This window comes from Oncorhynchus keta, unplaced genomic scaffold, assembly GCF_023373465.1.
Source record: "Oncorhynchus keta strain PuntledgeMale-10-30-2019 unplaced genomic scaffold, Oket_V2 Un_contig_2626_pilon_pilon, whole genome shotgun sequence".
NCBI classification, from domain to species: Eukaryota; Metazoa; Chordata; class Actinopteri; order Salmoniformes; family Salmonidae; genus Oncorhynchus; species Oncorhynchus keta.
In genome coordinates, this window is record NW_026284875.1 from 59,173 (window position 1) to 86,434 (window position 27,262).

General features: G+C 44.8%; 1 protein-coding gene across 2 annotated transcripts; it reads right to left on the reverse strand.

Annotated features, from left to right (window-relative positions):
- Positions 1-2,066: 2,066 nt before the first annotated feature.
- LOC127922566 (zinc finger protein OZF-like) lies at positions 2,067-26,204 on the reverse strand. Of its 2 annotated transcripts, XM_052506408.1 has the most exons (5): positions 14,422-14,948; positions 8,344-8,612; positions 7,998-8,095; positions 7,627-7,801; positions 2,067-4,313 (listed from the first exon to the last, which is right to left on the reverse strand). In XM_052506408.1, exons 3-5 carry the CDS (start codon positions 7,998-8,000, stop codon positions 2,875-2,877), a joined length of 1,617 nt encoding a protein of 538 aa, XP_052362368.1. In that variant the 5' UTR covers positions 8,001-8,095; positions 8,344-8,612; positions 14,422-14,948; the 3' UTR covers positions 2,067-2,874. The 2 variants fall into 2 exon arrangements, with proteins under 2 accessions (XP_052362368.1, XP_052362369.1); XM_052506409.1 differs by lacking the exons at positions 7,998-8,095; positions 8,344-8,612; positions 14,422-14,948 and adding an exon at positions 26,120-26,204.
- Between the last annotated feature and the right edge of the window lie 1,058 nt (positions 26,205-27,262).

Sequence of the window (27,262 nt, forward strand, 5' to 3'; positions counted from 1 at the left end):
CCTACAGCCTTCATCATCGCCCCTGGAGTCTCTTCACTGTCTGATCTTCATTCCGACAGTCTTCATCACCGCCCCTGGAGTCTCTTCACTGTCTGATCTTCATTCCTACAGCCTTCATCACCGTCCCTGGAGTCTCTTCACTGTCTGATCTTCATTCCTACAGCCTTCATCACCATCCCTGGAGTCTATTCACTGTCTGATCTTCATTCCTACAGCCTTCATCACCATCCCTGGAGTCTATTCACTGAATAAGTAAAGATAGTTTAAGAAAACTCTCCCATTCTACTTGTCTATTATCTTTGTTTAGAAATAGTCATTTGTGTGACCTACTGATTGGAATATAAATATATACAGTTGGTTTACAATGTATATGATGGTGTGTCTAGACATTATGGACCGTATATGAATATAAAAGGTGTGTACAGTAGTAGTTATATAGGATGAGCCTTGACTAGACTACAGGGTGGAGTACTGGGTGGTAGACGGCTAGTAACAGTGACTAAAGTTCAGGGCAGGGTACTGGGCGGAGGCCGGCTAGAGGTGACTATTTAACAGTCTGATGACCTGGAGATAGACCACACATTAACTATTGTGGTGGCAGCATCATGTTATGGGTATGCTTGTCACCGGCAGGGACTGGGGAGTTTGTCAGGATCAAAAGAAATATGAAAAGAGCAAAGTGTAGACTTTGTATAGGCACTGTTCAGCCTTAACTGTGGAGTGACCCTATAAAATCGGATATCAGCCAACTCATGATGATGACATGATGATCGATGCTTGGCTGCCATTTGACAAATAAAATAATATCGCTCTCATCCATAATAATCTCATCATGTAGGTAGCCTACCAACACTGTATCTATGAGCTGCTGGCTACAGTGCACGGGACAAGATCATTTTTGCTATATAATGCAACAGTTTTGTTAAACCATCAGTAGAGTTGAAAATGTGATGGAAACCATTGGGAATCTAACAGCAAAAGTTATTTATTTGTCACGCAAAGCCTTTAATCTGCAATAAGTCTGTTTGATAGAAACATTTCTGGTGGGAAAATGTATATATTGTTTTATGCAGATTTTTGTATATTCACATGAAAATCTGTCTCAAATTGCATGGAAACTTAGCTACTAAGGTGGATATCGATCCAACACCTGCTGCTTATTCAAACCAGCCCACTGGGCACAGACGTCAGTTCAACATCTAGTTTCTATTTACATTTCTTTGATTCGTCAACTAAAGTGAATTCAACACGAAATCAACACAAAATGTCACCTGTCATTGGATTTAGGTTGCTGGTTGGGTGAAACACTAAATGTCACCTGTCATTGGATATCGGTTGCTGGTTGGGTGAAACACAAAATGTCACCTGTCATTGGATATCGGTTGCTGGTTGGGTGAAACACAAAATGTCACCTGTCATTGGATATCGGTTGCTGGTTGGGTGAAACACAAAATGTCACCTGTCATTGGATATCGGTTGCTGGTTGGGTGAAACACAAAATGTCACCTGTCATTGGATATCGGGTGCTGGTTGGGTGAAACACAAAATGTCACCTGTCATTGGATTTAGGTTGCTGGTTGGGTGAAATACAAAATGTTACCTGTCATTGGATATCGGTTGCTGGTTGGGTGAAACACAAAATGTCACCTGTCATTGGATTTAGGTTGCTGGTTGGGTGAAACACAAAATGTTACCTGTCATTGGATTTAGGTTGCTGGTTGGGTGAAACACAAAATGTTACCTGTCATTGGATATCGGTTGCTGGTTGGGTGAAATACAAAATGTTACCTGTGGAAACAATGTTTATTCAATCAGTGGGAGGCTTGTAAATTCCCCCAGGAAAGTGGAACGAGGAACTCTTCTTTGAGACAATGATAAACAGCAATCCTTGGGAGAGTTGTGGTGGATATTATAAAATATACAATAACAATCTTAAAAGACAAATGTCCATTATTGATAAGTTGTCTGCAATTTTCCATGTTGGCTTTTGTAAAGATGAATGCCATATAATACTGTATATTTCTAATAATGTAAGTTTATTTTTCGAGGATCTGCTGGAGTCCAAGTCAAACCAAGATTCTTTATTTCTGAGCTCAGAGAGAATAACAGAGTTACACAGCGCAGTGTAGACAGTCTGAATTCCTGAAGCATTGGGTGATGAGCACATATCTTTATAGTTTCCTGTTCCTGGGTGGGACTTTATTCATACAAGGACACAGGTGCAAATTGGTTTGCAACACAGAATGATACTCCCAAGAACAGGAGATTATAATAGGACAGTTTCACAAGGTTAGTCACATACTCAGTTATGTGGACACACAAACAATTAACATTTTCCATTACAGAGTCTGAACATTTTCATGTCATTAAATCATCAGTGGGCTACAATGCAGATGTCAACAATGGAACTAATGCATCACATCCAAATATCACTTGATTATCTGTAGTGCTGGAGGAATGACACACCCAGATAAACACACAAAGAGTTTAAAAAAGGACAATTTAAAAGAAGGAACCTGATCTCCTTTATATTCAAACTGACATACTCCATATTCAATTAATGTTTTCTAATAAAAACAAACAAATATATGTTTGAGTATACCCTGTACCATTTAATTTCATCTGGTAAAGACAGGTAAACACATTGTCAGTCAACAATATAAGACAACGGGAGCACTGTGTATGTTCTCTGATGAATTTTAAGTCAATGTGATGTGAAATATCAATATACACGCTAAGAGAAGTAATTTCTCTCTCCTGTGTGGATTCTCTAAAGACGTTTAAGTGACTGTTATGAGTAAAATGTTTTCCCACAGTCTGACCTTTTGTAAGCATTGTCCGCTGTGTGCAGTCTCATGTGTTCTTTCAGGCTTCCTAAATGGGCAAAAGCTTTGCACCCTGTGAGGAGTGGAAAGGCTTCTCCCCTGTGTGTATTCTCTCGTGTCGTTTCAGGTTCCCTAAATTGTTAAAACTCTTTCCACACTGGGAGCAGTGATAAGGCTTCTCCCCTGTGTGTATTATCTCATGTTGTTTCAGCTCCTTTGACCGGATGAAACACTTTCCACACTGGGAGCAGTGGTAAGGCCTCTCCCCTGTGTGTATTATCTCATGTTGTTTTAGGTTCCCTAATTTGTTAAAACTCTTTCCACACAGGGAGCAGTGACAAGGCTTCTCTCCTGTGTGTATTCTCTCATGTAGTTTTAGGGTCCCTAAATTCTTAAAACTCTTTCCACACTGGGAGCAGTGGTAAGGCTTCTCTCCTGTGTGTATTCTCTCATGTTGTTTCAGCGTCCCTGAACGGTTGAAACTCTTTCCACACTGGGAGCAGCGGTAAGGCTTCTCTCCTGTGTGTATTCTCTCGTGTAGTTTCAGGCACGCTTTCCGGTTGAAACTCTTTCCACACTGGGAGCAGTGGTAAGGCTTCTCTCCTGTGTGTATTCTCTCATGTAGTTTCAGCTCCCCTGAACAGACAAAACACTTTCCACATTGGCAGCAGTGGTAAGGCTTCTCTCCTGTGTGTATTCTCTCGTGTTGGTTCAGGCTTGCTTTCCGGCGGAAACTCTTTCCACACTGGGAGCAGTGGTAGGGCTTCTCCCCTGTGTGTATTCTCTCGTGTTGGTTCAGGCTTGCTTTCCAGCTGAAACTCTTTCCACACTGGGAGCAGTGGTAAGGCTTCTCTCCTGTGTGTATTCTCTCATGTTGGTTCAGCTCCCCTGAACAGACGAAACACTTTCCACATTGGGAGCAGTGGTAAGGCTTCTCTCCTGTGTGTATTCTCTCATGTTGTTTTAGGTTCCCTAAATTGTTAAAACTCTTTCCACATTGGGAGCAGTGATAAGGCTTCTCTCCTGTGTGTATTCTCTCATGTAGTTTCAGGTTCCCTAAATTCTTAAAACTCTTTCCACATTGGGAGCAGTGGTAAGGCTTCTCTCCTGTGTGTATTCTCTCATGCTGTTTCAGCGTCCCTGAATGGTTGAATCGCTTTCCACACTGGGAGCAGTGGTAAGGCTTCTCTCCTGTGTGTATTCTCTCATGTAGTTTCAGGGATGTTTTCCGGTTGAAACTCTTCCTGCACTGGGAGCAGTGGTAAGATTTCTCCCCTGTGTGTATTATCTCATGAGCTTTCAGGTGTGCTTTTTGAACGAAACACTGTCCACATTGGGAGCAGTGGTAAGGCTTCTCCCCTGTGTGTATTCTCTCATGAGCTTTCAGGTGTACTTTCTGGTTAAAACTCTTTCCACAGTGGGAGCACTGGTGTCGTCTTGCTGGTTTGGACGTCCCTGGCTCTGGTTCCTCTGAGTCTGGTCTTTCTCCTGCCAAATACAGTGTTATTTTTACATTACTTACTTTATTCATCCTGTTTTACAAGTCAGAACACAAAAACCTGGACAGTTCTAGGACACTGAAGACACAGACGTCGCTGGATTCCAATTGAACAGGTGGTTCTAAATACATAACATTCATAGCTGTATGATACAGAATGTGACCTACACACTTCCTTAAACATAAAATAACTAAAGAAGTAATTTTGTGTGGAAGTCCAAAACTTGTTTTTACGTCACAGATACAAAGCACATCAGTAACATCTCCCCGTTGTTGAAAGGGTTTGACACATTGCTGTTTAAATGGACCAATTTGTTAGTTAGACATTCATAGATTTTCAACATTTTGATTATCGCTGATGTCATATTTTGGGTAAAGTAAAAAATAAGGTGAAATATTTGGGTAAATGTTCCTCAAACTGATAGTAACAACAATAAACAAAAATATAAACGCAACATGTAAAGTGTTGGATGTTTCATGAGCTGAAAAAAAAGATTGCAGAATTTTTTACATCCCTGTTAGTCAACATTTATTCTTAGGTTAGGATAGAAAACACAAAAGTTTCCAAAACTGTAAAAATAGTCTGTGAATAGAACAGAACTGATATTGCAGGCGAAAGCCTGAGAAAAATCCAATCAGGAAGTGACTCTTATTTTGAAGCCTCTGCGTTCCTATGCATCCCTATTGACCATTGAAAGGGATATCAACCATATTCCTTTTTCTATGGCTTCCCTCATGTGTCTTCAGTCACTAGACATAGTTTCAGGCTTTTATTTTGAAAAATGAGCGTGAACGACAACATTGCGTCAGTGGTCAGGTGGTGGCTCTCAGAGTGATTTGTGCGTAATAGACAAAGGCGGCCATTGTGCCTCTCGCTCCTCGTGAAAAGCCTATTGTCCCGGTTGATATATTATCGAATAGATATTTGAAAAACACCTTGATGATTGATTATAAAAAACGTTTGCCGTGTTTCTGTCGATATTATGGATCTAATTTTGAGTTTTTTTCGGCGTTGCCGTGACCGCAACTTCCGGTGGATTTCTCAACAAAACGTGAAGAATAAACGGAGGTATTTCGGCTATAAAAAATTATCTTTATGGAACAAAATTAACATTTGCTGTCTAACTGGGAGTCTCGCGAGTGAAAACATCCGAAGCTCATCAAAGGTAAACGATTTAATTGGATTGCTTTTCTGATTTTCGTGACCAAGCTCCTTGCTGCTATCGATAAACTTACACAAATGCTTGTCTTGCTTTGGCTGTAAAGCATAATTTCAAAATCTGAGATGACAGGGTGATTAACAAAAGGCTAAGTAAGCTGTGTTTCACAATATTTCACTTGTGATTTCATGAATATGAATATTTTCTAGTAAGATTTTTTGTCCGTTGCGTTATGCTAATTAGTGTAGTTGATGACAATTCTCCCGGATCCGGGAGGAGTAGTTCCAAAAGGTTAAAACACATTAAAACCTGCTAGCGGAACGTTGACAACATCCTGTGAAATTGCAGAGTGCAAAGTATTTTTTTTTAATTAGAAATATTTAACTTTCATACATTCACAAGTGCAAAGCTTAACTTCTTGTTAATCTAGCCACCGTGTCAGATCTCAAAAAGGCTTTACAGCAAAAGCAAACCATGAGATTATCTGAGGACAGCACCCCATCAAACAAACACATGACAAGCACCCCATCAAACAAACACACGACAATCACCCCATCAAACAAACACACGACAATCATATTTCAACCCGCCAGGCGCGACACAAACCTCAGAAATAACGATATAATTTGTGCCTTACCTTTGAAGAGCTTCTTCTTTTGGCACTCCAATATGTCCCATAGACATCACAAATGGTCCTTTTGTTCGATTAATTCCGTCGTTATATCTCCAAAATGTCCATTTATTTGGCGCGTTTGATTAAAAAAAAAAACACTGGTTCCAACTCGCCCAACATGACTACAAAATATCTAATACGATACCTGTAAATGCTGTCCAAACATTTGAAACAACTTTCCTAATCGAACTTTAGGTATTTTAAAACGTAAATAATCGAGAAAATCTAAGATGGGATAAACTGTGTTCAATACCGGATAAAAACAACGTGAAGCGCGTGACCTGGAGCGCGCATCAAAACATTAGAGAGCACTAGGCTGGACCCTCGTTCTGAATAGCCGAACTTCTTCATTTCTCTAAAGAAAAACATCAACCAATTTCTAAAGACTATTGACATTAGTGGAAGCAATAGGAACTGCAACCAAGTGCCACAGAAAAGTGCCACACAAAACCATTTGAAAACAGAGTCACCTCAACAACAAAAAATTCCTCCTGGATGGTTTGTCCTCGGGGTTTCACCTGCCAAATAAGTTATGATATACGCACAGACATTATTTTAACAGTTTAAGAAACTTTAGAGTGTTTTCTATCCAAATCTACCAATTATATGTATATCCTAGCTTCTGGGCAGGTAGCAGGTAGTTTACTTTAGGAACGCCAATCAGTTATTCAGCCAGACCTATATGCCATCTCTTTTGCCTCCCTCTTCATCATACAATTTTTAAATTCCTCATCAATCCACGTGGATTTAACAGTCATTTTCTTAATGGGTGCATGCTTATTAGGAACTGGGATAAGCAATTTCATAAACGTGTCAAGGGCAGCGTCTGGTTGCTCGTTGGAATCGGCTAAACTTTGAACATGGAGACATTAAAGTAGTGATAGGAAGTTAGGAAACAATTGTATGATCTCTTATATAGAACATTAGGCCCAGCCTTTTGGAAACTTTGGTTGTCCTAGATATGACTACTATATTGTGATCACAACATCCGATGAATTTGAATACTGCTTTCAAACTCATTTCTGTAGCAATAGTAAAGATATGATCAAAATATGTTGATGATTTAATTTCTATACTGTTTGTAACTACCCTGGTAGGTTGATTAATTAATTAACAGTGTCTTGAGTTTAGTTTGCCTGTTCTACAGTCTTGTAAAGATAGGGGGGTTGACTGGGACAGGCAATGTAACATCCATAATGTTTTATGGAAATGTTTTTGTAAAACAAGCATCTTACATCGATCGGATCATTGAAACTTTCTCTCTAAAGCGGACTTTCATCAAGGTTTTATATGGTCTATTGGTTTCTCTCTTTTCATTGGCAGAATCATTTTTCAGTGTTATGATATTCATAACATCCATATACACCAGTCTATCTTCCTGTCAACTAACAGAACTCTGCTGGTTGTCCTGGTAACAGATACCAGTGGACAGATCTATTTATTTGTTCAAACTGAAACTCCAGCACTTACTTGGAGTCAAATCTGATCCTTTCCTCTCTTCTCCTCCTCCCACAGTTCCACTCAGCCCCGTTGTTTTCCTGCAGTCCACCAGCAGCACAGACAACCTCTTCATACCCAGCAGTAAGGTGCTACCGGGAGAGGCACGACACTGGGACTCCAGGAGGGAGGAAGGGCTAGCGTTGTCCTGGTAACCATAAAGAGGGGACACAGACATATATCATTATGGATGCTGATGTCACTGTTGTCATAAAGTGCTTAACAGAAACCCAGACCCAGATAGAGCAAGCTGTATGCTAGACCAGACCAAGCTGTATGCTAGACCAGACCAAGCTGTATGCTAGACCAGACCAAGCTGTATGCTAGACCAGATCAAGCTGTACCATCTGGTGTTCTGATCCGGAGAGACTCTCCTCTGCCTCGTCAGCATCAGGATGTTGTTGAGGCTCCCCAGAGGATCCACGATAGTCATGTCTCTCTCCTGTGTGAATGAGAACATCAAACAGATGGTAAACTTATGACCATCTATTGCAATCAGAGTCTTACAAGAGGCATGAATATGTCTAAAATGGCCACTTTCATCATGATTTCCTAAAATATTCCTAAAAAATTCCACAAAATGGGTGGCTTTTGCGTCCCTTTGTTATTTTAAGTAGAACATATTGTAGCGACCCGCACAGACAGCTGTGTGTTATGTGTTAGGCTAGGGGGTGGTTGTGTTGTACTGACCAGTACCCGGTGTTCGCGGGGTCCGACATGTCAATCAACCTGCTATCTGCCAATCACGGGAATGCCTGGAATGTTCTGATGCCGGGCATCCTGGTGGTTGGCGGAGTGGCGTGGAGGGGGGTTGGGCAGGGGGGTGGAGCATTGGAAGTTAAGACCAGGTTCAGCCTTTGTTCTCTCGCTCTTACGTCTGGGCTTCACAAGAGAAGGTCACGATTGGCTTGTGGGTTATCTGTCATCTATTTGGCGTGTGCTACGGCCCAAACAGTAGCCTGTGTAAAGTTGGTTTAATAAACCGTCAATTCGCAAACTCAAGCCTCTGTCTGGACAATTGTTCATTTATGATCTAGTCAGGTCATTACATTGGTGTCAGAAGTAAAAACGTTGATACAAGTTAGCCAGCTAGCTAGCTGACTTATGTGGCTAGCTACCGTAGGTGAGAACGGGGATTGAAAATGCTTCGAGGGAATCCGAAAGTGAAGGTGGAGGTAGGGGACGATTATGGCCAAGGAGGTGCGTGTGAATGGACGTCGGGGCTCTGTCTGAGGAGATCGCCAGGGCGTCGGAGCGCAGAGGCCGCTTGAGGGAGGACGTTAGAGCGATGGCGGCTGAAGCGGGCATGAGTGCTTCGTCGACTGTATTTCGCGCGGATTCTGGTGGGCGGACCGAAGTGGTGACGTCGACGCGGCGTGGCGAGGAATCTGGGGCTCAGGATGTAAACAAACATGGCGGCGCCCAGTTCCCGGCTGCGTCCGTATCTGTTAAGACCCCGAAGTATTCCGGTAAGGCGGATTGGGAAGCTTTTCATGCTCAGTTTGAACTGTTAGCTCATTTTAGGGGGTGGTCGGATGAAGAAAGGGCACTGCAGTTGGCTTTATGCCTCACGGATGAAGCTCTGGCCTGTTTGATATTGATTAGCCCCGAGGACAGGCATGATTATGGTGCTTTAGTGGGAGCACTGAGGAGGCGCTATGGACAGTGTGTACAGCCCGGGCTACTGCGCTCCGAACTGAGTAATAGACGCAGGCAGCCTGGAGAGCCTCTACGGGTGCTAGCTAATGACATTGAGAGCCTCTCTCGGCGGGCATATGCTCACATGCCCCCCTCCGTGCAGAGCGAGCTAGCACGGGACCAGTTCATACAGGCGCTCTCTCCTACGGAGCTGCGCATACAGACCCAGCTGGCTCATCCTGAGTCATTGCAGACAGCCTTGGAGATGGCTTTGGAGAGGGAGCTGGTGTGGGCTGGGGCTTCAGCTGGGGCTTTGGTGGGGGTGCAGGGAGACACACCCTCTGTGCGAGCTGGGGGGCAGGGCAGCCCAGAGCCGGAAAAGCCTGCTTGGGTGGCCGAAATGACAAAACTCATTCGTGCTGTGTCGCTACAGGCGGAACGAAACACACGCCCTGGTCCCAGGGTCTGCTGGGGTTGTGGCCAGCCAGGCCATCTGCGCCGAGATTGCCCCATGTCCCCCAGAGCTCAGGGAAACGGCTCGGGGTCCGCATAGACCGGGTAGTGCGGACCCCTGGCTTTCTATCCCAACCACCATCATCTTCAGGAGGAGCCCACCGGCACAGACGGGAAGCAAGGCTCCACTTCCCCAGAAGCAGACGAGGGCAAGCGGATGGAGCCTGTTGTTGTGGTGGGCCGGACCTGTGTTGGGGACTTTTGTCATGTCCCTGTCACTGTGGAGGGGTGCCCTGCTCCGCCCTGGTGGACACTGGGTCCACAGTAACCCTGGTGAGGCCAGATATTGTGCCAGGTTGGACTCAGTGTGAGCCTACAACTGTGCAGCTCCGCACAGTCACAGGTGAGCTGGCACCCATGAAAGGGAAGGGAATAATGACTCTGACAGTAGGGGGCAGGACTGTGCGTCATCCTGTGTGGGTGGCGGCTGTGCAGGACCCTTGTATCCTGGGGTTGGACTTTCTTAGGAGCACAGGCTGCCAGTTAGACCTAAATAGGGGCACACTGAGCTTCCAGGGAGGGACGGAAGTCACCATGGCCCCCCCTAATGTCACATTCACTCAACCCAACAAACCCTTTACTCCAACAGTTAAAGCAGCAGAGACCCATGGCTGCGCCCCCTCCCCCACAGCTGTGTGTGACTTTTCCCCAGTCCCCCTGTCACCTACGGCGGTGTGTTACATTCCCCCAGCTACCTCCATGACACAGCCCTCTGTGAGCCCGGGCCGCACCCCCCCAGCCCAGCTACCCCAGATGGGAGAGGAGAGGACACTGTCTGCAGTGAGGGAGATATGGGGAGGAACTGTGTTGGTCTTGACCCTGAGCAGCAGGAACGGTTGTGGCAGTTGCTGTTTGAATTCAGAGACAGCTTTGCGTTGAGTGAGGAAGAGGTGGGTCAGACTCATCTGGTGCAGCAGGAGATCGACACAGGTGATGCTCGACCCATCAAGATGCGTCCCCGCCGTATCCCGCTGGCACGCCAGGAGGCGGCAGACAAGGCTGTGTTGGAGATGCAGCGGGCAGACTTCATTGAGCCCTCAGACAGCCCCTGGGTGGCGCCAGTCGTCATGGTTCCGAAGAAGGGGGGCAAGCTGAGGTTCTGTGCGGACTACAGGCGGCTGAATGAGGTAACCAGGAAGGACTCATACCCCATACCACGTATCGATGAGTCGCTGGACCTGGTTAGGGGGTCCTCCTGGTTCTCCTCACTAGACCTCCGCAGTGGCTACTGGCAGGTGCCCCTCTCCCCAGAGGCCAGAGCCAAAACTGCGTTCTCCACTAACAGAGGACACTGGCAGTTCAAGGTCCTGTGCTTTGGCCTGTGCAACGCTCCAGCTACTTTTGAGCGTTTGATGGACAGGGTGCTGGATGGCATCCCCCGACAGCAGTGTCTGGTATACCTCGATGACATCCTGGCCCATGGCAGCTCCTTCCAGTCAGCCCTGGGGGCGCTACGGCGTGTGCTGGAGAGGGTGGCTGCCGCAGGTCTGAAGCTCCACCCCGAGAAGTGCCACTTCATGAGGAGAGAGGTGTCCTTCTTGGGCCACCGAGTGGGGAAGGTGGGGATCAGCACCATGGAGGACAAGGTAGGGGCTGTCAGAGACTGGCCCACCCCCACCGACCAGCGTCAGCTGAAGAGCTTCCTGGGCCTGGCCTCGTACTACAGGAGGTTTGTACGGGGCTTCTCAAGCGTTGCTGCTCCACTGAACCGCCTGCTGCCGAAGGACAAGGCTTTCACTTGGACAGTGGAGTGTGAGGAGGCGTTCAACACCCTCAAACGTGCACTGATCGAGGCCCCGTGCTCGCCCCCTGACCTCACCTTGCCCTTTATCCTGGACACAGACGCGAGCAATGTGGGCATGGGTGGGGTGCTGGCCCAGGTGGGGCCAGAGGGGGAGAGAGTGGTGGCGTACTTCAGCAAAACATTTGACAAACATGAGCGCCGCTACTGTGTCACCCGGCGGGAGCTCTTGGCTGTTGTGGCTTCCGTCAAACACTTCAAGTACTACCTGGGTGGTCTGCCCTTTACTGTAAGGACTGACCACTCTGCTCTCCAGTGGCTCATGTCTTTCAGAGAGCCAGAGGGGCAGGTGGCACGCTGGTTGGAGGAGCTTCAGCCGTATGACTTCACGGTGGTGCACAGGGCAGGGGCACGCCACTCCAACGCCGACGCCATGTCCCGTCGGCCCTGTACTGCAGACGGCTGCCGCCACTGTGAACGGAGAGAGGGACGGGAGAGAGAGCTGCGGGCAGAGGAGGGTGTCTGTGCCACAGTGTGTCGGGCGAGCGGGCCTGTCTGCTGTGAGCTGCAGACTGTCGACGTGGCTGAATGGCGGCAGCAGCAGGGACGGGACACAGACCTACAGCCAGTGCTACAGTGGGTAGAGGCGCAGGTGAGGCCACCATGGGAAGAGGTGACAGCGCTCTCACTCGCGACCAAAGGGTTGTGGTCGAAGTTTGAGAGACTGCGGCTGGCTGATGGCGTGCTACAGCGGGCATGGAAGGAGTCAGCTACGGGAGAGGAGAGGTGGCAGGTGGTGGTCCCAAAAGCATTGCGGGAGGCTGTGCTCCAGAGTACTCATGGGGGGTGGGGACTGGACACTTTGGGGTCACAAAAACACTGCGCCGTCTCCGTCAGGGCTTCTACTGGGGGCAGCACAAGAGGGATGTGGAGGACTTTTGTCGCCACTGTGACAACTGCACAGCGAGAAAGGGCCCCCCAGGCCGCTCTCATGCTCAGCTCCAACAGTTCCCAGTGGGGGCTCCCATGGAGAGGGTGGGAGTGGATGTAGTTGGGCCGTTCCCCACCACAGACAGTGGAAACCGCTGGGTGCTCACGGCCATGGACTATTTCACAAAATGGCCCGAGGCCTATGCTCTGCCTGACCAGGAGGCAGAGACCATCGTCGACGCCCTGACAGCGGGGATGTTCAGCAGGTTTGGAGCTGCAGAGTCCATCCACAGCGACCAAGGCAGAAACTTTGAGTCCCGTGTGTTCGCCACCATGTGTGAGAGGCTGGGTATGCACAAGACCCGCACTACTCCTCTCCATCCTCAAAGTGATGGCCTTGTGGAGCGCTTCAACAAAACGCTTGGACAGCAGCTGGCCATCGTCTCTTCCAAACACCAGCGTGACTGGGACAAGCACCTGCCTATGGTCCTCATGGCATGCCGCTCCGCTGTCCAAGACTCCACCTCCTGCACGCCTGCCCTCCTCATGCTGGGGAGAGAGATCCGCACCCCTGCGGAGATGGCGTTTGGTCGGCCCCTGGATAGCCCTCATGTTCCTCCGGGGCCGGAGTATGCCCGGAGACTCCAGGACCGCCTGGAGACAGCCCACACCTTCGCCAGAGAGCAGCTGGTGAATGCAGGTGTGAGGCAGAAAAGGAACTATGACGTGCACACCCGGGGAAGGCACTTTGTGGCTGGGGAGCTGGTCTGGGTCTACAGCTCCCTAAGGAAAAAAGGCAGATGCCCCAAGTTGGACAGTCACTGGGTGGGACCCTGCAGTGTCCTGGAGAGGGTAGGAGAGGTTGTGTACCGGGTGCAGCTTCCTCCCAGGGGGAGAAAGGTGGCACTGCACCGGGACAGGTTAGCCCCATACAGAGGGGCCTCTTCTCCCCAAACCCCAGGAACCCCCACAATTCCCCTCTCTGGCAATGACATTCTCCAGGCACCCACCCTCAGGTGCCGCAGACAAGGCTCCAGACAGCCCACTCCCCCTGTCTCCCCCCCTGTGTCACCGCGTGGTTCCCCAGAGCCACGGACTGTATTACCCGTTCCGCTTCCTTGTCACCCATATCCCTGCCTTCATCCCCTGGGTCCCAGAGGGGCACTCTGCGACCATCACGGCCACGCAGGCAAAGGAGACCTCCGGGTCGCTTCAGAGACTTTGTTTGTTCCCTCGGGGACGAGGGACTTTGTGGTGGGGGGCTGTGTAGCGACCCGCACAGACAGCTGTGTGTTATGTGTTAGGCTAGGAGGTGGTTGTGTTGTACTGACCAGTACCCGGTGTTTCGGGGGTCCGACATGTCAATCAACCTGCTATCTGCCAATCACGGGAATGCCTGGAATGTTCTGATGCCGGGCATCCTGGTGGTTGGCGGAGTGGTGTGGAGGGGGGTTGGGCAGGGGGGTGGAGCATTGGAAGTTAAGACCAGGTTCAGCCTTTGTTCTCTCTCTCTTACGTCTGGGCTTCACAAGAGAAGGTCACGATTGGCTTGTGGGTTATCTGTCATATATTTGGCGTGTGCTACGGCCCAAACAGTAGCCTGTGTAAAGTTGGTTTAATAAACCGTCAATTCGCAAACTCAAGCCTCTGTCTGGACAATTGTTCATTTATGATCTAGTCAGGTCATTACAATATGCACCAATATTGAATTTTAAAAGCCTGTTATATTAGATGAGGGGAACTTTAATATAGACCACATGGAAAAGTCAATACATCTAATTGAAAAGTCCCTCAAATATATGAACCAATTGCAGATCGAACCTTTAACAATTCCTACAGTACTGAACAACATATTCAAGTGTAGAACTTCAGTAGAATGCCCCTTTAAAACCACACATTAGTTCAACAACAGCATAGTTTGTGTCCCTGTTTAAGACAGTACTCACTGGTGTTAATCTGATATTCTGTCTCTTCCTCTTTCACTCCCAAAACGTCTTCCTCCTTCACCTTTATTGAGATAGCATCCTCTTCCTCTATAAACGGTTCTTTCTCTTCTTTCACTATAACAGCCTCCTCTTCCTCCTTTTTCATTCTGCAAGATTCTTTCTCCAAACAGCAGACCTCCTCTTCATTAGCAAGGGAGGAGTAGTTTAGTGAACTCATGGTCAGGGATGTTATCTAGCTAGCTAGCATTAGCGTCTAGCCTAGTGCTAGGCTCAGCATAAATCTTTAACAAGTTTGCAAATTAAGGTACAGTTAACCAGTTAATACGTCAACAGAACTGTGTTTAAAACACTGAGATTAGATCACGAACATTAAGATGGTCTAAAGCGTCAATCTTTCACTTTTATGTTGGCTAGCAAGCTACCGACGTGGTCGAAAGAGTTGGCGCCTTGTTGTTCATGAAGAAGCGTCCGTCCAGTCCATTATACGTCACGGAGAATCATCACCTGAAAGACGCTCATCGCCATCTGCTGACTGGAGTGGGTAACGCAGTTTGGAAACAATAGTTACTACACTTTTTGTATTGGAAAGAACGTCATAATTATTTAATAATAAGCTGATACATTTTCTCTTCCAAATAATACGTTCCTGTACACAGACGTAGAAGCTCAATATGAAAATGTAGATGATTAATAAATACTTATATGAATAGGTAGTGTGTTGATATACATTTTCTCTGTTAATTTTTCACATTCTTTTTTATCTACATGTGACCATACTATTCCCTTAAAGCTCTATAAAGCTCATACTATTCCCTTAACGCTCTATAAGATACAAATCATCCTGTAAACAACAGAACAAATGCATCACATGCAAATAGCACTTGATTATCTGTAGTGCTTTACACTGGGTAGACAAAATATTAAGAACACCTGCTCCTTCCATGACGTAGAAAGACTAGGTGAATCCCACTTCAATCTGTGTAGATGAAGGGGGAGACAGGTTATATAAGGATTTTTAAGCCTTGAGACATGAGACATGGATTGTGCATGTGTGCCATTTAGAGAGTTAATGGGGAAGACAAAATATTTAAGTTACTTTGCACAGGGTATGGTAGTAGGTGCCAGGCACACCAGTTTGTGTCAAGAACTGCAACGCTGCTGGGTTTTTCAGCTCAACAGTTTCCCATGTGTACCAAGAGTGGTCCACCACCCAAACAGTGGTGGTTTGTGCCGTTTAAGATGAGGCAGGACGGTTTGTTTTTTCATGAGCATGGCCTTAATTCTATTACAGCATATTGGACGACTGTCATTCATATGTCCCTCACCCTGTTCAATGTAACAGCAATAGGTTTAGGCTACTACATGATACTCTAATTGTCCCTATACCCATCATGAGGTAGCAACCTAGCCTATGAATGAAAGTTTAGAATGTAGGTTCACACAGGTCGAGAGAACATTTTGCGATGACAGACAGTGACACATAGACAGACAGTGACACATTCAGCCTGAGTTTCAGAAATATAATTGAATCAAAGACCGTAACATTGAAACTGACATACTTCATATTTAGTTACAATCAAATATTATTTGTCACATGCGCTGAATACAACAGGTGTAGATCTTAACGTGAAATGCTTACTGACAAGCCCTTAACCAACAACGTAGATAAGAAAAATAAGAGAAAATATTCCCAAAATAAAACGTTTAAAAAAGTAACATAAAAACAATAACGAGACAAAATACAGGGGGTACTAGTACAGAGTTAATATGGAGGCTATATAGAGAGAGGTACCAGTACAGAGTTAATGTGGAGGCTATATACAGGGGGTACCAGTACAGAGTTAATGTGGAGGCTATATAGAGGAGGTACCAGTACAGAGTTAATGTGGAGGCTATATACAGGAGGTACCAGTACAGAGTTAATGTGGAGGCTATATACAGGGGGTACTAGTACAGAGTTAATGTGGAGGCTATATAGAGGAGGTACCAGTACAGAGTTAATGTGGAGGCTATATACAGGAGGTACCAGTACAGAGTTAATGTGGAGGCTATATACAGGATGTACCAGTACAGAGTTAATGTGGAGGCTATATACAGGGGGTACTAGTACAGAGTTAATGTGGAGGCTATATAGAGTAGGTACCAGTACAGAGTTAATGTGGAGGCTATATACAGGATGTACCAGTACATAGTCAATGTGGAACCTATATACAGGGGTACCAGTACAGAGTCAATGTGGAGGCTATATACAGGGGTTACAAGTACAGAGTCAATGTGGAGACTATATACAGGAGATACCAGTACAGAGTCAATGTGGAGGCTATATACAGGGGGTACCAGTACAGAGTCAATGTGGAGGCTATATACAGGGGGTACCAGTACAAAGTCAACGTGGAGGCTATATACAGGGGGTACCAGTACAGAGTCAATGTGGAGGTTGTATACAGGGGGTACCAGTACAGAGTCAATGTGGAGGCTATATACAGGGGGTACCAGTACAGAGTCAATGTGGAGGCTATATACAGGAGGTACCGGTACAGAGTCAATGTGGAGGCTATATACAGGAGGTACCGGTACAGAGTCAATGTGGAGGCTGTATACAGGAGGTACCAGTACAGTGTGAACGTGGAGGTTATATACAGGGGTACCGGTACAGAGTCAATGTGGAGGTTATATACAGGGGGTACCAGTACAGAGTCAATGTGAAGGCTGTATACAGGGGTACCAGTAAAGAGTCAATGTGGAGGTTATATACAGGAGGTACCAGTACAGAGTCAATGTGAAGGCTTGCTCGTGTTTCTTGGCCCAAGCAAGTCTCTTCTTCTTTTTGGTGTTCTTGAGTAGTGGTTTCTTTGCAGCAATTCGATTCAAATAAACTTATTTTCCACCATTATTTGCAAATAAATTCATTAAAAATCCTACAATATGAGTTTCTGGATTTTTTTCCCTCATTTTGTCTGTCATAGTTGAAGTGTACCTATGATGACAATTACAGGCCTCTCTCATTTTTTTAAGTGGGAGAACTTGCACAATTGGTGGCCGACTAAATACTTTTTTGCCCCACTGTGCGAAAAGTGCAAATCAATCCCAGAACAACAGCAAAGGACCTTGTGAAGATGTTGGAGGAAACAGGTACAAAAATATCTTCATCCACAGTAAAATGAGTCCTATATCAACATAACCTGAAAGGCCGCTCAGCAAGGAAGAAGCCACTGAAGAAGGGCCTTGGTTAGGGATGTATTCTTGTTTTGAATCCCAGCCTCCGTAGGAGGCCTTTTGCCTTTTGGTTGGCCGCCGTTGTAAATAAGAATTTGTTCTTAACTGACTTGCCAAGTTAAATAAAGGTTCAATTATAAATAAATTAAATTAAAATAAAGTACAGAGAGATAATTGATGAAAACCTGCTCCAGAGCACTCAGGACCTCAGACTGGGGCAAAGGTTCACTTTCCAACAGAACAACAACCCTAAGCACACAGACAAAGGACAACGCAGAAGTGGCTTCGGGACAAGTCTCTGAATGTCCTTGTGGCCCAGCCAGAGCCTGGACTTGAACCCGATCGAACATCTCTGGAGAGACTTGAAAATAGCTGTGCAGCGACGCTCCCCATCCAACCTGACAGAGGTTGAGAGGATCTGCAGAGAAGAATGGGAGAAAAATACAGATGTGCCAAGCTTGTTCCTGTTAAGACACCTGGCCAGCTGAGTGCAGGTGGGCTCTCCTGTCAACATGAGGCTCCTGTTGCAGCCCTCAAGGGCACATTGACAGATTTTCCACCTAGTCCTCTCTGGGATTCAAACAAGGCATCTTTCAGTTACTGGCCCAACACTGTTAACCGCTAGGCTTCCTGCAGCAGGAGCTCCATGTTGACAGGAGAGCCCACCTGCATTCAGCTGGTCAGGGGCAGTGGTGCCTGTAAGTAACAAATGTATCACTATCAGAGGAGTGTATTATGACATCATATAGAACACATATGTCAGAGTCAATGCGGGCCTTCATCCGGCCCGCGAGAAGGTTTTTACGGCCCCTGGGATGATCTTGATTTATTATTAGAACCGGCCCGCAGACCGCAGCAAGCCGGCAGCCCGCAGATCTTTTACACGCACCAATACTACATTTCCCACAATGCAACGGTGACGCACCGAGCAGTAGGCTGCTTCATTTCAATATTTATTGGCACAGCAGTTGTCAGCATCACAGTAAAATTAACTTTCAGATACCCATCAAAAATGGCAAAACGGAAGGTGGACACTGAGAACCTGGGGTTTCAAACAAGGTGGGAGTCGGAGTATTTGTTCACGGAGGTAGCTGGAAAACCTGTGTGTCTTCTGTGTGGAGAAAGTGTGGCGGTACTGAAAGAGTATAATCTGTGTGACATTATGAAACGAAACACGCGGACAAAAACAAGAATATGGACATGGAACAAAGGCTACAAAAGGCAGAGGAATTAAAACGAGGCCTCAAATCTCGACAGGCTCTGTTCAAAAAAGCCACATCACAAGGCCAGGCTGCTGTCAAGGCCAGTTTTATTTTGGCAGAAGAGATCGCTAAATCAGCCCGGCCATTTACGGAGGGGATTTCATCAAAAACTGCATGATTAAAGTTTGTGACTGGAAGTTTGCCCAGAAAAAGGCAACTCTTTTTAAATGTGAGTCTGAGCAGAAACACCATTGCCGAGAGAGTAGACCAGTTGTCCATCAATCTAAAGAGCAGCTTGTGAAAAAGGGAAAAGATTTCATTGCATATTCCTTGGCTGTGGATGAGAGCACCGACATTTCTGACATTGCCCAGTTGTCAATTTTCATCCGCGGAGTGGACTCCAGCCTAAGCGTGACAGAGGAGTTTTTGGCTTTACGTCCTATGCATGGCACAACTACGGGGCATGATTTGTATGAAGAGGTGTCAAGATGTGTAAATGAGATGGAGCTGCCTTGGGAAAAACTCGTGGGTTTGACAACCGACGGAGCACCTGCGATGTGTGGACACAGGAGCGGACTGGTGGCGAAGATACGGGAAAAGATGCAAGAGGAAAACGCGACAGGTGAGCTGACAGCTTATCATTGTATCATACACCAGGGTTGTTGTGCGGTAAAAGCCTTGAAAATGGAGCATGTAATGAGCATCATCACGCGCACAGTTAACTTTATCAGAGCCAAAGGTTTGAATCACCGCCAGTTCAAGGCATTTCTGACGGAGTTAGATTCGGAGCATGGTGATTTGCCTTATCACACAGAGGTGCGATGGCTAAGCCAGGGAAAGGTGCTTCAAAGATGTTTCGAGCTTCGTGAGGAGATTTGTCTGTTCTTGGACAGCAAAGGGAAAGACACAACACAACTCCGAGACGAAATATTTCTGTGTGAAATGGCTTTTCTGTGTGACATTACGAGTCATCTGAATGCAATGAACTTGCAGCTGCAGGGTCGGGATCGTGTCATCTCTGATATGTACAGTACAGTGAAGGCATTTAAAACCAAACTGACTCTGTGGGAGACGCAGATCATATTGGAATATATTTGTTAGGTTTTCAGTAGGTTCAATTAGGTTCACTAGACTATATGCGTCATTTAAAAATTTTTCAATGAACATTCGAACAGTCCGGCCCTCGGCTTGTAGCTAAATTTTTTATTTGGCCCTCCGTCCATTTGACTTTGACACCCCTGATATAGAACTACTCAGACATTCCAAATCAGGCTTCATCCACATCATGAAGGTGGATATTGATCCAACCATTTCCAAAGTAATGACTGGGCTGATGGAAACAGGATATGCCTGAACAATTTTATAAAAGCCGGCAAACTATATGTTAGTTCGTTTGACATGGTGGGGTAGTGAAACTACATGTGATGAGCTTGATGCTCAATTCCAATACATTTTGAGGGTCTTATTCTGGTGACATGATGACCGATGCTTGGTTGCCATTTGACAAATAAAATAACTGCTCTCATCCATAATATTCTCATCAATCGGGTAACAATGTTTATTCAACCAGTGGGAGCGTTGTAAATGCCACAAGGAAAGTCGAAAGAGGAACTCTTCATTGAGACTATGATAAACAGCGATCCTTGGGAGAGTTGTGGATAATATAAAATAAGGATCTGCTGGAGTCCAAGTCAAACCAAGATTCTTTATTTCTGAGCTCAGAGAGAATAACAGAGTTACACAGCGCAGTGTAGACAGTCTGAATTCCTGAAGCATTGAGTGATTAGCACATATCTTTATAGTTTCCTGTTCCTGGGCGGGACTTTATTCATACAAGGACACAGGTGCAAATTGGTTTGCAACACAGGATGATAGTCCCAAGAACAGGAGATTATAATAGGACAGTTTCACAAGGTTAGTCACATACTCAGTTATGTGGACACACAAACAATTAACATTTTCCATTACAGAGTCTGAACATTTTCATGTCATTAAATCATCAGTGGGCTACAATGCAAATGTCAACAATGGAACTAATGCATCACATCCAAATATCACTTGATTATCTGTAGTGCTGGAGGAATGACACACCCAGATAAACACACAAAGAGTTTTAAAAAAGGACCATTTAAACACATGGAATTCATGTTTTCTAATAAAAACAAACAAATATATGTTTGATCTACCATTTAATTTCATCTGGTCAGGCTGTAAACACATTGTCAGTCAACAATATAAGACAACGGGAGCACTGTGTATGTTCTCTGATGAATTGTAAGTCAATGTGATGTGAAATATCAATATACACGCTAAGAGAAGTAATTTCTCTGTGTAAATGACTGTTATGAGTAATATGTTTTCCCAGTCTGAGATTTTCTAAGCCTTCTCCTCTGTGTGCAGTGTAATGTTTTCTTTCATGCTTCCTAAATGGGCAAAAGCTTTGCACCCTGGGAGGAGTGGTAAGGCTTCTGCCCTGTGTGTATTCTCTCATGTCGTTTCAGGTTTCCTCTCTGGTTGAAACACTTTCCACATTGGGAGCAGTGGTAAGGCTTCTCTCCTGTGTGTATTCTCTCATGCCATTTCAGCATCCCTGAATGGTTGAAACACATTCCACACTGGGAGCAGTGGTAAGGCTTCTCTCCTGTGTGTATTCTCTCATGTTGTTTCAGCTCCACCGAACGGCCGAAACACTTTCCACATTGGGAGCAGTGGTAAGGCTTCTCTCCGGTGTGTATTCTCTCATGTCGTTTCAGGGTCCCTGGATGGTTGAAACACTTTCCACACTGGGAGCAGTGGTAAGGCTTCTCTCCTGTGTGTATTCTCTCATGCTGTTTCAGCTCCTCAGAACGGCCGAAACACTTTCCACATTGGGAGCAGTGGTAGGGCTTCTCTCCAGTGTGTATTCTCTCATGCCGTTTCAGCTCCCATGAATGGCTGCAACACTTTCCACACTGGGAGCAGTGGTAAGGCTTCTCTCCTGTGTGTATTCTCTCATGCTGTTTCAGCTCCCCCGAACGGCCGAAACACTTTCCACATTGGGGGCAGTGGTAAGGCTTCTCTCCTGTGTGTATTCTCTCATGCTGTTTCAGCTCCCCCGAACGGCCGAAACACTTTCCACATTGGGAGCAGTGGTAAGGCTTCTCTCCTGTGTGTATTCTCTCATGCTGTTTCAGCTCCTCCGAACGGCCGAAACACTTTCCACATTGGGAGCAGTGGTAAGGTTTCTCCCCTGTGTGTATTCTCTCATGGGCTTTCAGGTGTGCTTTCTGGTGAAAACTCTTTACGCACTGGGAGCAGTGGTAAGGCTTATCTCCTGTGTGTATTCTCTCATGTTGTTTCAGCTCCTCCGAACGGCCGAAACACTTTCCACATTGGGAGCAGCGGTAAGGCTTCTCTCCTGTGTGTGTTCTCTCATGCCGTTTCAGCTCCCATGAATGGTTGAAACACTTTCCACACTGGGAGCAGTGGTGTCGTCTTGCTAGTTGGGACGTCCCTGGCTCTGGTTCCTCCGAGTCTGGTCTTTCTCCTGCCAGACAGTGTTATTTTTAAATAGAGACCCGAATGAAACCACATGATAAAACAACCTTGCTACGAGGGTAAATCCTAATCAGATCTCTCAATAACCCGAGGCCAGTTTTAACAATCTTAGTGTGATTTTAAAACAAATGTAGAGCTTCCTGTTAATTACTGATATGTTTACATTACTTATTCATCCTGTTTTACAAGTCAGAACACAAAAACCTAGACAGTTCTAGGACACTGAAGACAAAGACATCGCTGGATTCCAATTGAACAGGTGGTTCTAAATATACAACATTCATAGCTGTATGATACAGAATGTGACCTACACACTTCCTTAAACATAAAATAACTAAAGAAGTAATTTTGTGTGGAAGTCCAAAACTAGTTTTTACGTCGCAGATACAAAGCACATCAGTAACATCTCCCCGTAGTTGAAAGGGTTCGACACATTGCTGTTTAATTGGACCAATTTCTTATTTAGACATTCAGATTTTCAACATTTTGATTATCGCTGATGTCATATTTTGGGTAAATGTTCCTAAAACTGATAGTAACAACAAAAAACTAAAATATAAACGCAACATGGAAAATGTTGGATGTTTTGAGCATCACTGTTAGTCAACATTTATTCTTTGCCAAGATAATCCATCCACCTGACAGTGTGGCATATCAAGAAGTTGATTGAACAGCTTGGTTATTACACAGGTGCACCTTGTACTGGGGATAATAAAAGGCAACTAGAAAATGTGCAGTTTGTTCACACAATAATGCCACAGGTCTCTGAGGGAGCGGGCAATTGGCTAATAGCTCTGTTTGTTCTTCACGTTTGGCTGAGAAATCGCCCGGAAATTGCGGTCACAACTCCAAAAAAAGATTCCAAATTAGCTCCATAATATCGACAAAAACATGGCAAACGTTGTTTAGAATCAATCCTCAAGGTGTTTTTCTAATATCTATTTGAAAATATATCAGTCGGGACAATTCCTTTTTCTCTAGGACCGATTGGAGTAATGGCTACCTCTGCACTTTATGCGATAATCTCTCTCGGAGCCACCATGTGACCACTTACGCAATGTGCCCCCATACGGCTATTCTTCAACAGAAATGCGTAAAACTACGTCACAATGCTGTAGACACCTTGGGAATACGTAGAAAGCGTAAGCTCGTTGATGGTACATTCAAAGCCATATAGGGAGTCATTGGAACGCAGCGCTTTCAAAACCTGGGGCACTTCCGGATTGGATTTTCTCAGGCTTTCGCTTGCAACATCAGTTCTGTTATACTCACAGACAATATCTTTACAGTTTTGGAAATGTTAGAGTGTTTTCTATCCAAAGCTGTCAATTATATGCATATTCTAGCATCTTTTCTTGACAAAATATCCCGTTTAAAACGGGGACGTTTTTCCCCAAAAATGAAAATACTGCCCCCTAACACCAAGAGGTTTTAAGGTAATCAGAAATATTTAGGACTAACTTATTCCTTGACACCCATTCTGAAACTAACTGCAGCTCTATGTTAAGTATTGCAGTCATTTCAGTCGATGTAGTAGCTGACATGTACAGTGTTGAGTCATCCGCATACATAGACTCACTGGCTTTACTCAAATGTCATTGGCATGTTGTTGGTAAAGATTGAAAAAGAAGGTGCCAAACAGCTGCCCTGGGGAATTCCTGATTCAAACTTGATTTTGTAGCTTTGGGGCGGCAGGTAGCCTAGTGGTTAGAGCGGTAGGCCAGTAACCGAAAGATTGCTGGATCGAATCCCCGAGTTGACAAGGTAAAAAACTCTGTTGTTCTGCCCCTGAACAAGGCAGTCCTAGGCCGTCATTGAAAAAAACATTTTTTTCTTAACTGACTTGCCTAGTTAAATAAAGGTTACATTTTAAAAGAAAAACTCTTTATCCACAATATATCAGGGGGTGTAAAGCCATACGTTTTTGTCAGCAACAGACTATGATCGATAATGTCAAATGCCGCACTGAAGTCAAACAAAACAGCCCCAACAGTATTTTTATCATCAATTTCTCTCAGCCAATCAGTCATTTGTAAGTGCTGTGCTTGTTGAATGAACTTCCCTATGAGCTAAAAGTCTATATTTGTTTACTGTAAAATAGCATTGTATCTGGTCAAATATTTTTTTCCCAAAATTGTAAGGGTTGGTAACAGGCTGATTGGTCGGCTATTTAAACCAGTAAAGGGAGCTTTACTATTCTTGGGTAGTGGAATGACTTTAGCTTCCCTCCAGGCCTGAGGGCACATACTTTCTAGTGGGCTTAAATTCAAGACAAGGCAAATAGGAATGGCAATATTGGCGCTATTATCCTCAATTTTCCATCCACGTTGTCAGACACCAGTGACTTGTCATTGTAGATTTTATTTGCGCAAAATTTCATTGAAGATGCTCCACAGCTTTTTTACAATCATTCTTCATGTATTTTATCTTTGTTTCATTGTGTAGTTTCTTCTTTTTATTCAGTTTAGTCAAATGATTTGCAATAGGTTTGCCAATCAGTTATTCAGCCAGACCTATTTGCCATCTCTTTTGCCTCCCTCTTCATCATACCATTTTGTAATTCCTCATCAATCCACGTGGATTTAACCGTTTTTACAGTCATTTTCTTAATGGGTGCTGCTTATTAGTAACTGGGATAAGCAGCTTCAAATGTGTCAAGGGCAGCGTCTGGTTGCTCATCATTACACACCACAGACCAACAAATATTATTTACATCAATAACATAGGAATCCCCACAAACAATTGTATGATCTCTTATATAGAACATTAGGCCCAGCCTTTTGGAACTTTGGTTGTCCTAGATATGACTACTATATTGTGATCACAACATCCGATGAATTTGGATACTGCTTTCAAACACATTTCTGCAGCATTAGTAAAGATATGATCAAAATATATTGATTTAATTTCTGTACTATTTGTAACTACCCTGGTAGGTTGATTGATAACCTGAACAAGGTTGCAGGCACTGGTTACAGTTTGAAGCTTTCTCTTGAGTGGGCAGCCTGATCACAGTTTTCCTCCAGTATTAGTTAATTAACAGTGTCTTGAGTTTAGTTTGCCTGTTCTACAGTCTTGTAAAGATAGGGGTTTGACTGGGACAGGCAATGTAACATCCATAATGTTTTAAGGAAAAGGTTTTGTAAAACAAGCATCTTACATCGGATCATTGAAACTTTCTCTCCAAAGCTGACTTTAATAAAAAGGTTTTATATGGTCAATTGGTTTCTCTCTTTTCATTGGCAGAATCATTTTCAGTGTTATGATATTCATAACATCCATATACACCAGTCTATCTTCCTGTCAACTAACAGAACTCTGCTGGTTGTCCTGGTAACAGATACCAGTGGGCAGATCTATTGTATTTATCCAACTAAACTACAGCACTTACTTTGGTGTGTCAAATCTGATCCTTTCCTCTCTTCTCCCTCTTCTCACAGTTCCACTCAGCCCCGTTGTTTTCCTGCAGTCCACCAGCAGCACAGACAACCTCTTCATACCCAGCAGTAAGGTGCTACCAGGAGGCACGATACAGGGACTCCGGGAGGGAGGAAGGGCTAGCGTTGTCCTGGTAACCATAAGAGGGACACAGACACATATCATTATGGATGCTGATGTCACTGTTTCATAAACTGCTTTACAGAAACACAGCCCAGACCCAGATAGAGCAAGCTGTATGCTAGACCAGACCAAGCTGTATGCTAGACCAGACAAGCTGTATGCTAGACCAGACCAAGCTGTACCATCTGGTGTTCTGATCTGGAGAGACTCTTCTCTGCCTCGTCAGCATCAGGATGTTGTTGAGGCTCCCAGAGGATCCAGGATCGTCATGTCTCTCTCCTGTGTGAATGACAACATCAAACAGACAGTCAACCTATGTTCTTCTATTGTGATCATAGGGTCTTACCAGAGCCATTAATATGTCTAAAAGAGGGCCTAAATTTATGCCTTTAAAAAAAATACTGTTTTTGATGCAAATGTAAAAAGGGTCGTTCCATGAAATGGGGGCTTTTTATCCTTTGATATTTTATGTAGAAATTATGCACCAGAATTGGATTGTAGAATCCTGTTATACAAGATGAAGTGAACTTTAATATAGACCACATGGAGAATAAAATACATCTCATTTAAAAAATATGTACCAATGGCAGTACTGAACAACATATTCAAGTGTAGAACTTCAGTAGAATCCCCATTTAAAACCACATTCAACAATTGCATCGTTTGTGCCCCTGTTTTTAAGACCATACTCACTGATGGTAATCGGATATTCTGACTCCTCCTCCTTTTTCACTCTAAAACATCTTCCTCCTCTTTTATTGAGATAGCCTCCTCTTCCTCTTTTACTCCAAAAAGGTTCTTCCTCTTCTTTTCACTACATTCTCCTCCTTCAATGTTACGGCATCTTCATCCTTTTTGATTCTGAAAGCTTCTACCTCCTCATTTTCCACTCTGACAACCTCTTTCCCATCTTCCTCTTTCCCTGTAATATCATCCTCTTGTTTTTCAATGTGATAGCCTCCTCTTCCATTCTGAAAGCTTCTTCCTCTCCTTTCACCAGATCTTTCTCGTGTTTCGTGACCTCATGCTCCGGGCGATTAGCCTTGTGCAGTATCAAAGTTAACACATTCGCTAATTTAAGAAGCAAACTACGTTTAAATTAACAAGTATATGCGTAAACAGAATTGTATTCTAAACACTAAGATTAATATACACAAGATTAGTCTGAAAGCTAAATGCTCCGTATCTATGTTCGCTAGCAAACCACCGCATTGGTTGAAACGGAAGCCTTTTGTCTCTGTTGAAGAAGCCTCCTGTTCCGTCCACTAGATTATACGTCACGCAAGCATCACCCTGAAAAACTCACATCACCATCTGCTGACTGG